The sequence below is a fragment of the Gymnoscopelus braueri genome (genome assembly GCF_963280865.1).
Source record: "Gymnoscopelus braueri genome assembly, chromosome: 10".
In the NCBI taxonomy this organism is placed as follows: Eukaryota; Metazoa; Chordata; class Actinopteri; order Myctophiformes; family Myctophidae; genus Gymnoscopelus; species Gymnoscopelus braueri.
In genome coordinates this window covers 50,489,416-50,501,773 of record NC_137611.1, presented here as the reverse complement: position 1 = coordinate 50,501,773, position 12,358 = coordinate 50,489,416, and the positions used below count along the sequence as shown (strand labels likewise).

Below are 12,358 nucleotides of genomic sequence, written 5' to 3'. Positions count from 1 at the left end.
AGAGAGAGAGAGAACTTATTGCCTGTTTCAAAATGTCTCATCTCTTAGTAGACTATAAACTGTCCACTAGTACTCATTAGGGGGTTAAAACTTGGTTGATGTGTGTGTGTGTGTGTGTGTGTGTGTGTGTGTGTGTGTGTGTGTGTGTGTGTGTGTGTGTGTGTGTGTGTGTGTGTGTGTGTGTGTGTGTGTGTGTGTGTGTGACTTGATGTTGAGTACCCAATACCATCCAACATAAAGAATGTGGTTATGGGTTGAAGGTTTCACATCTGTCATTTCTCAGTGCTAAACCTTCTTTTCTAACTTCTTTTGACCTCTACTCTCTTGATGCTCCCTACACCACAGCAGACAGAGCTGTGAGCTGCAGTTTCATATGTACCAAACGCTCAACCGTTTACTTCCCCTGCACAGTGTGGGAACCTGCATATCATCACACAACACACACACACACACACACACACACACACACACACACACACACACACACACACACACACACACACACACACACACACACATTACAGAGTAGCACACGATCAAAATCCCCCGAGGTCACGTGACCTACTGTCAATTCCTGATGTGACTCATGAAGAGTGACAGTTGTCCCTGTGGTCATGAACTTACACAATATGCACGCCATCTTACATTTTATGAAAAACAAACAAGCTTGAGCTCTGAGAACAGAAGTGACAACAATAGAGTGACATAATAGTTATGAAGTTTAGTTCACACAGAATGTTTATCTTTGTAACACATTGTGCGACTGGAAGCTTTGCATCTAAAACAGTTACTTTTCAGGATTCAAATTCAAAAACATCAAAAGTAGCAGATCTACGTTTCCAGCTTGCAGATCTACTTTTGATGCTTTTGTTTGGCGCTGTAGGATCATTTTTTAATTTTTTTAAAAGTAGAATATGGAGATAAGAGGTTTCTGTCCGACAGCCACGTCTGCAACGATGTACAGTGTAACAAGTGTTGCCAAATACAAAAAGTGTTGCCAGATCTTGTGAAAGAAATAAGCAACCAGGTCTAGGACAACAAGCCCAAAAGAGCAACTATGGGCCACATGAGCACTTTAAACTTATATATTGTATATATTGGCTATTTCAAAATATCTTGAAATAAAATATGGAATATTTTGAATATTTTAACATTCTAACAACACAAATCTGGTACGGGGCTCCCTGGCACAAAACATTTTCAGATGGGAGGTTAGGGAGGGACAAATACATTTTAATTTGGGTGTCCAAGACATGAAAATATTTAAGAACCACTGGTTTAAGTAATAATACGAAGCCACAACTACCAATTATTACAAGCAACTTTAAAGAAAAAACAAGCCCAAAATCTCATAAAATAAGCAGACATGGCAAAACTACACTGCACTTAACCTGATGCTGTGTGACTGATCTGTAACTGCAACATGTTTGTTAAAACAAAAAATTATTTAGTTAATTACAATTACATTGACAGGACGGACGGACGGACGGACAGACAAGGACAGTGGATTAATCAGGGCGTGTGACAGGTAAGAGCTGTAGTAGGAAACCAAACACACATATTTATAGTCACATATTGTATTCAAAACAATATAGAGTTGAGGGTCACACAAGGGAAAAAATGCACTCTTGCACACAAAATAAGTTGAGAACCAACCATTTACTTAACTATTTGGTTGTTACAGTCAGCTTAGATTGTAGATCTATTTTCGGTGCACGACACCGTGGTACGACAAAGTATACATTCGGCTGAAACACGTGCAGTGCCGGTGTCGGGTTACTATAGTAACGTGACGGCGCGCTGTCAATGAACAGAGATGAGACACACGACTGTCTTTCTGCTCCCGTGCACCTCTCACTCTCTCACTGACCAAAACTTGTTCACAACCAAGAATTGCAATACATATCACTTCCATTGGATATTCTCCTAGCAAGCACAGAAGTCGGGTTTTTTCGGGTTTCTTACTTTTCTTCTTTTTTTTTTTACCTTAATTCGGATAATTCGGTACAAAACATTTACTCCATGAAGTGTAGATGTCGGAGTTTTTTTCAATGAATGACAGGCAGCGCGATGTACGTGCTGTCCAGTGTGTGTGTGTGTGTGTGTGTGTGTGTGTGTGTGTGTGTGTGTGTGTGTCTCGCTGTCACTGTGTGCCTGTCAGCAGTGTTGCCATGTCTCGTGAAATAAGGAAACATACCTCCAAAAACGAGCCATAAAAACAAGCCAAATCTTGTCCAGAAGTTGCGGTAAGTAAGCGGAGATGGCAACACTTCTGGCGTCTGAGAGTTTGCTCAGCAGCTCATTGGCTCATTTACTCATGACACGACCAATGAAAGTTAGCGCTTTCGTTGTTGCTAAGATACGTCCCCCCCCCTACTGATACACAGATACAATACACGCTATCCAAACTCTCAAAACCCCGGACATTTGAAGGATTTTATAAAACCCTCCCGGACAGGCCGGACAGCCCCCCAAAAGAGGACATGTCCGGGTAAAAGAGGACGTATGGTCACCTTTGGCAAAACACCCATCCAACTTTTATTTTTTACAGACACTGTCTTTTTTACAAGATAATAAAATAATAAATCATGCCTCGCAGCGATATTATCCCCCCTCTATCCTCCCCTCTATCCTCCCCTCCCTCTTAACTAAAGGGACTCGCAATTTTCTCACATTTCAAATTGCTCTGATTGACTGGTGATATAAACATACCTGACACCAGTTTTAATATCCAGCTTTGACAGCAACAGGAATTAAGAGCAGGACCTTGTGAGACCGCGGGACATGCATCCCAGTGTTGTCAAGCTTGGGATTTGCAGAAACTAGAGTTGTAGCTGTTTCATTTTCGTTTTTTACAGCTTGTCTTGGTAACCGGAAGACTCGCCCCAAAACACAGCCGCCCCCATTTTTTTCGCTGAGGCGGACGTTCCGAGGCCGCCGGACTAGACCCGGAGCGACCGTGTTTTGGAGCGACCGACCGTTCTTTTATTCCTCGTCTTAAATTTAAAATATAAACAAGGCATTGCTACCAAACGTACAGTAGCCTGGCTGATAAAGAGACAACTAGGAAAGCAAAAGCCAACCTTCCCATGGTAAATTAAAGGTAAAACATTTAAATACACGTTTTTCTTTTTTATATATAAAATAAAAATGCCCGCGTGCCGCCTATTGGGGAACCATGTTGTATTGGATAATGCATGGGCAAGAATGAAATATATATAGTGCACCTACGCATTGCGGCCAGGGGTCATCAACATGTCTGTACACGGACACATTTTGTGAAACATTTGTTTCCTAATTTAGGGAATTTCTTTGATTTTTTTTTTATTCATGAAATTATTTTAGAACATTTTTTGATTTTGTTTTCAACTCATGATTTTTTTTTTTTAGAAAACATTTTCAAATGATAATAATTAATGACAAAATGTATGAAACACTAAAGGGGCATTCACCCACGGAAATGGATCCGCGACCCACAAATGGGTCCCGACCCACTGTTTGGGAAACAGTGCTCTACAATATTCATTGGTTCATGGAGGCTTCATTTCTTCACGTACAAACTTCTCTTCAACTGGGATTTTAGATAATGGTCCATAGATTGTGCATGTGTAGAAGCTCTGATATTGTGCGTTATTGTGAACATATTTCTGTCATTCAAGCTCTCTCCCTGTAATCTCCAAAGTCAGATGATTAATTCCTTGCCAGTTATGCTTTTATAATCAGCCAATAATCAAATTGTATGACTTCAAATGTAGTCTACACTCACTCACTCTACACCACAGCAGACAGTGCTGTGAGCTGCAGTTTCATATGTACCAAAACGCTCAACTGTTAACTTCCCCTGCACAGTGTGGGAACCTGCATGTCATATATATATCTCTCACACACACACACACACACACACACACACACACACACACACACACACACACACACACACACACACACATACAAAGGCAAAAATATTATCTTCACCCTAGAACAGAGTAGCTCACGATCAAAATCCCCCAAGGTCACGTGACCACAGGGACGACCACAGGGATAACTAATTGAGGTGACAGTTGTCCCTGTGGTCATGCACTTACACAATACGCACGCCATTTTGAATTTTATGAAAAACAAACAAGCATGAGCTCTGAGAACAGAAGTGACAACAGAGTGACAGAAGTTAAGAAGTTTAGTCTTTGTAACACACATTGTGCGACTGGAAGCTTTGTGTCTAAAACAGTTACTTTTCAGGATTCAAATTAAAAAACATCAAAAGCTTGAAGATCTGCTACTTTTGATGCTTTTGTTTGGCGCTGTAGGATCAAGTAGGGCGTTAATAAAAAAATAAAAAAACAGGTAGAATATGGAGATAAGAGGTTTCTGCCCGACAGCCACGTCTGCAACGATGTACAGTGTGACTGTATGCCAGTACTGAAAGCACATGTATGAGCCTACAAGGGTGGGTGTGGTTGTATGGGGGGTTGGAAACCTAGGGAGTCCTGGGCTGTCCCCCTCTCCCCAAAAGCTCCAGACTTGGGGACTAAGCTGTGCCATCAGGTGTATGGGAAAGATTGCCTCCTCAGTGGGGATACAAAGGAGAGACATTGCCCCTTATGGGCCTGGAGGTCAGTGCAGAGCTATCAAAACCTAAGTGGGGTGGAAGTGGTTCAGGAGGTATATGCCGCTTGAGAAACACAAGGTTTCCAGTTTGATCCTGGGCTCCGACAGAGTTTGTGTTGAACTGTCCTTGAGCAAGACACTAATTTCTCCCGATGAGCAGGTTGGTGCCTTGGATGGTTTCCTCCACGGTCGGAGAACAGAGAGAATGTTCTGTTTCTATGTCAACTGTATGCAAGCAGAATGAGCATGTAAGGTAGTGTGTCATATCACCAGATGTTACTTATGATCTGGTGAAAAGATATGTGTAATCACTGTAATCAAAATGTCATTCATGACAGTTCTTTTTTTTATATCGATGAATGCTGTAATGTTTCACAATGAATTTATAGGACCTTGTTACTCTCTGAAACCACCTTCACTGCATGCACTGATGTGCTTGCAACCACTACGTTATACAAAGCCTGCAGAAACATCTATACAAACGAAAATAAAAATGACTGAGGAACCAGAACTAAATACTTTTACTCCTATACACCCATACAATATGTAACAAAGAGGCGAGTGGAGGGGGAAGCCAGAAACACGGCTAGGGTGAGAGCAGAAGTGTGACCAATTACATTTTAGGGAAGAAAAAAGAAACAGCCAACCTAAAAGTACTCAGTACTTTACGGCCTTCCTAGAAATGTACACAAGTAAAAGTCAAATATTTGTCTTGGAAATGCACTTAAGTAATAAGTATAAAAAAATCTAATACTCAAGTGAAGTACAGATCCTCAGAATATGTACTTAAGTACAGTACTCAATTTACATTTACTCCGTTACTGTCCACCACTGGTAACTGGTTAATATTACTGATGATATGACACAGTTGCTTTTTTTATTTTGCAATGGAGTTTATTGAAGCGGTTGTTGGAAATGTACATCACATTGATACAGTAAGCTAAGTTGTGTTCGTTACTTTCAACCTGTCTGGTTGTAGTGGGTCGAAAATGCATTTCTCCTTCAGCCCTATTAACATATGGATTGGACGAAATGCATTACACAAAGACTGAATGCACTACCATAGGGGTATTCAACTAGATTAGACAGGGGGCCAAAATTGTTACATTAATTGAGGTCGTGCCCAGGCAATTCAGCCTTAAGTTAAACACAGGGAAATAAAGTACCATGCTCACTTCAAGAAGTTGACAAGCTGACATAGACCTGATAGTCCATGAGCCAGAGCCCCAAAATTGAGCAATGATTATCGAAAGAGTGGGCAAAACCAAACCTATATTAAATTGTTCATAGGGTCAATACGAGTAAATAAATATATGATAACCTCTCCACAGGAGCAGCTTTTTCATGGTTATCACACATTTTGTTATTTTCCCCATACGTACATGACAGGTGAAAAAATGACAAAATTTAAAAAAGAGTTATCATAATGAAACTTCCTGAGTTGATTACTTACATGAAGACAATGATTTATCGTATTACAAGTTTTCTGAAATTGTATATTTAAATATGCAAATTAGGCATTTAGTCCATGAGCCAGAGCCCCAAAATTGAGCCAGATATCGAATATTCCCTCGTTAAAAACCTTTGACTCCAACATCTTAACAAAATGAAATAAGTATGTTGACTCTGGCTTTGTCCAATGTTCCAAAGTTGATTCTGGAAAGTTATGCAAATGTGGGCATATTTTCCTAATGCCTAATTTGAATATTTAAATATACAATTTCAGAAAACTTGTAATACGATAAATCATTGTCTTCATGTAAGTAATCAACTCAGGAAGTTTCATTATGATAACTCTTTTTTAAATTTTGTCATTTTTTCACCTGTCATGTACGTATGGGGAAAATAACAAAATGTGTGATAACCATGAAAAAGCTGCTCCTGTGGAAAGGTTATCATATATTTATTTACTCGTATTGACCCTATGAACAATTTAATATAGGTATGGTTTTGCCCACTCTTTCGATAATGAAATCTTGTCTGGCTCATGGACTATGAAGGCTGTGGGATTTCCTTTTCAAAACGTTGTTTCACAGAATAACACCATATTTTGTAGTAAAACTATGATCTGAATTATTATTTTTTCTTCAATAAAAAATCGTGCAGTTTGATAACTGAGGCAATTATGTACTATGCATGATAATGCAGCATGGCAGATCTACAGTAATAGGAATACATTTCCTACCAGACAGAGTGGATGATTGTCCCCAAATATTCTGGAATACAATAATTAATAAGCCTATTTCTTACTATTATACCTGACCTGGCGGAGACCTGTGCTCCGAGGAGCACTTTTTCTAGTTATTATTATTTTCCCCAAATTATCATCAACATTGGCCATCATCTTCAGTTTAAAAGTGCATAAACAAGTGAAATGTTCACTATAATCCACACAGGACATATAACAAATATAATACAATAGCTGCAAGCAGCGATAAACGGGGCCAAGGAATGAAAGGCAAAAAGCAACATGCAATAATAGCACAATAAGATGTAGAAACAGAATAGACTTGAGACAAAGCAGCCCATGCAACTAACAAATGAGCATTCTCAACAGAGTGCTGAGGGATTGTGGCTAGCATGCAGGGGAGCAATCCAGGGTTAAGAATCTCACTCATGAACACCTCAACCCATGGCCATAGACAGGAATCGAACCCTTAATCTTAGGACTCACAGGCTGCCACATTGCCAATTGAGCTACAGCTTTGTCCAGCCTGATGGTGTCTGTTGAAGATCATAAACTCTTGTCTTCTGTCATGAACCAAGCCCCAACCCCAACCCCCTGTCTCCGCCAGGCCGAAAGGCATGGCGAGAGTATGTTTTACCCCCCAAAATGCCTCAAATCACGAACGCAGCATGCGATTTCCGTGAAATTTCACACGCACATTCCCACTAGGCCGAGGAAGAAATGCCACCCTTTTCACATTGGCCTTTTATAGCGCCACCAGCAGGTCTAATTTAGCAAAACAAATTTTTGGAACAAAATGCCTCAAATCATGAATGCAGTGTCCGATTGCCGTGAAAGGCCTGAGAAGACATGATACACTTTTCACATTGGATATTATAGCGCCACCAGGAGGCCACAATAACGTACCTGACCTGGCACTTGCACATTCGGTGCGCATTTGTAATGTAATAAAATGGTAAAATGGACTATTTGTAATCATTTTAAGATTGTATTTCATCCATTCTGTTGAGAAAAAAAATATATATATTTTTTTTAATTACCCAAAATAAATTTGTGTCCCGCGACCCCAAGTGGGGTCGCGACCCCAACTTTGGGAACCCCTGCCCTATACCCCTCCATACCCTTACTACCATCAGCTATGCAAGCAGGTGTGTAACTGACAATTAGGAGAATGATAACGGGTGCTCCCAATCTGATCAACCGGAGGCAAGTCTACGCCCACAAACAACACACAGACAGAGATGTCAAACTGAATTTGTACTTTTTATACTACAGTTTTTTGGCTTTAAAGCGAGCCCATATTGTTTCTTTAGGAACAATATTTTCTAGTTATTATTATTATTATTATTATTATTATTATTATTATTATTATTATTATGTCTCAGTCTTCACTCATCCTACTACTGCAACAAAAATATTATCATTAGTGATGCACGATTATGGAAATATGTCCGTTATCCGATCACCGATTATTTGCAGGGTCGTATCGGCCGATAGCGATTCCGATAGCGATATATTATATTTATATTGAGCTGATTTTTGTATTTAAAGTTTTTGAATGTATTTACATTTTAAAACGTATGTGACCAGTACTAGTAATACTTCAGATAAAACAAAAGTGTTACTACGCCAAAGGTGAGAGACCCTGAACCACATGTATTTATTCTGCTTGTTGTATTAGGCAATTTGTGTAAACAATCAACGAATAGGCCTACTATAAAAAGCTGAACACAAGGAGCGAGGCACTTGAGAATAGCACTAACCACTATAAGCTAAAATGGAGGGGGGGCTGTGCTGCTGACCACGGCACTGTGCATCACCAGTTCAGCCTATAATACAAAAACATCAGTGAGTGACTAAAACATCACCAAGCGTCATTAAATGTTTGATCAAATAAAGCTGCCGAGACCAACTTCTTACCTCCTAGGCATGAGGTACCGTACATACAGTATATCCTCAAAGTAAGAGCTAGGGCTGACCAGGTTCTACTTGACTGGCACCTCTATTATACAATACAGAATCAGCGTTAAATCAGAATCCCGGGAGCAGACATGTAATATAAACCACAGTAACAGTTGTGCATAAACCTCTGATTGTTATAAAACCAGAAACACAATGAACCTCTGGAGTCCACACAATTCTCACCACAGCACAAGAGATTTTAAATTGCAATAATATAATATAGGGCCCACTCCTTGGGGTGTTTTTTTGTCACTGTATACTGTATTTGCACATAATATGTGAAATTATGTGAAATTTGTCCATTTACCCATCCTATAACTACTAGGAGCAGGGAGCAGCCATTGTGCGGCACTCGGGAGCAATTTGTGGTTAAGAGTCTTGCTCAGGGACACATCGCTGGCCTGTAATTGAACCTGCGACAACCAGGGCCTCTGGCTGCCCAGGCATGCTCACTGACCACTCAGCAATGGCCGCCGCTGATTACAGTAAGTAGTTTGATCCCACGGGATCGCCCCTTCCCATATAGGGCACAGTGGTGGACATTTTGTAAGTGCCACAATTAGAAAACCCATTACTTTCCCCCATAGAGCTTTCAGAGAAAAACACACACACACACACACACACACACACACACACACACACACATATGTATATATATATATACTTCCCCTCTTTTCCTGGTGAATTATGACCATATATATATTATATAACAAATGTGTTATGGTCATAATTCACCAGGAAAAGAGGGGAAGTATATATATATATATATATATATATATATATATATATATATACATATATATATATACTTCCCCTCTTTTCCTGGTGAATTATGACCATAACACATTTGATTCTGTGTCAAAAATAATAATAATATTGAATTATATTATATACTAATGGGGTGGGACCGGGACCCGATTCCGGCGGTTCAAGATGGATGGGGTGGGACGATACGGATAGCTCACGATACGATAACTGTGGCGATATTTGGCCCTCGATAACGATAATATCATGATACACGATATCTGCGATACTCGATATATTGCAAGAAATGTTATCAACAATTATATTCCAATATCTGAAACTGAAAAAGAAAAAAATACAGATAAAAGGGAAAAATCTGGAGTTATGCATTTATCCCGAAATCTTATTACATGTTTGTGCATAACGAACTGGCCTAGTACAATGTACACAAATATGCATGCATAGTGCTTCCTCCTAACAGTAAAACACTGACTGGCCCATTTCAGTTCTTATTGCTTTGATAAGAATACAATACAATAAAATTAAATTAAATCCTGAGATCATGTTTATGATTAGGATGTATGAATACAATAACATGAAATTAAATCCTGCACTGATAGCAGTGGTTAGGATGTATGCAAGTATGTAAACCAGAAAAAATCACTGATGGTTTATTAAGCACACTTTCGGCTCACAGACCAACATCAAAACTGGTACATAAGACACAAAATAAACAACGATCAGAATAAACATAACATGTAACGCATACAAAACAAAATGAAAGAAAATACACTTGCAATGAAATTTACCTCACTGGCTGCATATTGCAGTGAAGGGAATGCGTCCAGGAAACCCAGAAGAACAACTAACAAACAAACTGAAACAAAAACAAATAGATACATTAAACTCATAATGAAACCTAACATAAAACACAAATGTTGACATAGAACTTAAATGTTGACATTCAAAACAATAAAACAAACCTTAGCGACACGCTGCTTACAAACAAACTCAAACACATCCGTCCTCACGGAAGCGTAACTCGCTCTGAGATAGTGAGCTCTCAACCGGCACACTACCATATGAGGCGACGACCGGAAGTCGTAAGAATGCAACTTCCGGACCTCTTAGCAAAAGAAAATAAATATTAGTGAAAACAAAATAATGACAAATATAATAGGTTATGGCAGCCAAATGCATGGTGTAAAAAAAATATTGATATTTGCCGGTTGTGTAATATCGATATAGTTATCGCGAGTGGAAGTATTGCGACACATCGCGATATAGATTTTTTGTCCCACCCCTATAGACTATATTTAAATACCCTTTTCAAATATTTTTTGACACAGCATCAAATGTTTTATGGTCATGATTCACCAGGAGCCTGGATGGCTTGGTTCCAGCATTAAAAATAATTTATATAAATATTTTCGGAAATCTCTAAGGGAAAAATTTATGGGTTTTCCATCAGTGGCACCACAAAATGGCCACCACTGCTATTGCTATGCCCTATACTATACTGCCGGTGCCTGCTCTAGGCTCCCAGGTCCTAGGGTCCTACCCCTCACACATAGAATGTTCAGAAAAGTGTTTAAATATTTTTTTGCCCACACAGTCTCACCCACAACTCAATGTTCATTCCACTTAGCTCCAGCGAAACACTTTATTGATCAACACCGGCGTGTCCTGATTGAGAACGTGAACAAGGTCAATAACATCCTGGATGTGCTCTTTGAGAAGAATGTCATCACCAAAGAGGGCTACGATAATGTGAGAAAAAAGGTCAACACTCAGGAGATGATGAGGGCACTCTATGAACTCCTGAACTCAAGAAAGGCCAAAGACATTTTCTACCAAGGTCTTAAGGAATATGAGGGGTGTCTTCTTGATGATCTGTAAGTAATGCACATCTAAATTCATGTTTAGGCTAAATATTGTATTAGTACAAGAAAATGCACCTTTTCAGGCCATTATACTGCTAGTAGGCTATCATGTATCATTCTCAAGTATCCTCTTTCTGTTTCCAATTCTTACAAATTTGAATTAGTTACCCAGGATTTCCATAATCTTTTTCATTCATTCATTTGTTTATTTGGACAGGACAATGCATATTAATGAACGTCAAGACGTAAATACACCGGATTTAGCAAAGATGCTAGTTTTCATCTGCAGTCCTCACAAAGAAACAGACATACAAACAGAGGGATACATTTACAGGAATACATAACATTACATTGGGAAACAGATAGATAAACAGTTGAATACATTGGGGACATTATAGACAGACAAACATTGAATACATAGAAGAAAAAAGGGGAAGGTGAGTTGGGGATAATATTTCATTATTATGACAGGGATGTTGTTTTTAAATGTGCTTGTTTGTTTGTTTTATTTATTGTGGTGCAAATGTTACATGAGGTCCATGTGAAGTGGTCTTCAAAGAGACAAAACATTTTGATTTGAGTTACTGACACATGTTTCGTATTCACACCAAACATTCATTTGAATTGGTAGATTTATATATAGTTAGTATAACATTTTTGCATCTCACATCAGGTGCCCTCAGCCTTCTCCTCCACCACTCAGTGTAACACAACCCAAGGGAGCAAATGCATCTGACCCAGGTCAGTACTGTTTAAAGTTGATTGACGTCGCAAACTAGTTGGGCTGGCCCCCTAGTGGTCGGTATGCAGAAACTCCAATTTTGAACCCCCCAAAATGTAATACAGAAGATTAGAATCACAACATGCAATTCTAATTTGTAGCTGATCGGATCCTGCGTTCATGATATATGGTGTTAAGTTTCAACAATTTTGATTCTACAACCTATGGTTCAAAAGTTATAGACGAAAGGTA

The 12,358-nt window shown here is 39.2% G+C and overlaps 1 protein-coding gene across 1 annotated transcript in view; it reads left to right on the top strand.

Moving 5' to 3' along the window:
• LOC308093056 (myosin-binding protein C, slow-type-like) overlaps positions 1 to 12,358 on the top strand; it is a 29,630-nt gene that overhangs the window by 819 nt on the left and 16,453 nt on the right. Inside the window, exons 2-5 of the mRNA XM_080439265.1 lie at positions 1,474 to 1,528; positions 9,084 to 9,243; positions 11,151 to 11,397; positions 12,059 to 12,126. Coding sequence (XP_080295391.1) covers positions 9,204 to 9,243; positions 11,151 to 11,397; positions 12,059 to 12,126 — 355 coding nt within the window. The 5' untranslated portion in view covers positions 1,474 to 1,528; positions 9,084 to 9,203. The remainder of the gene's footprint in view (positions 1 to 1,473; positions 1,529 to 9,083; positions 9,244 to 11,150; positions 11,398 to 12,058; positions 12,127 to 12,358) is intronic.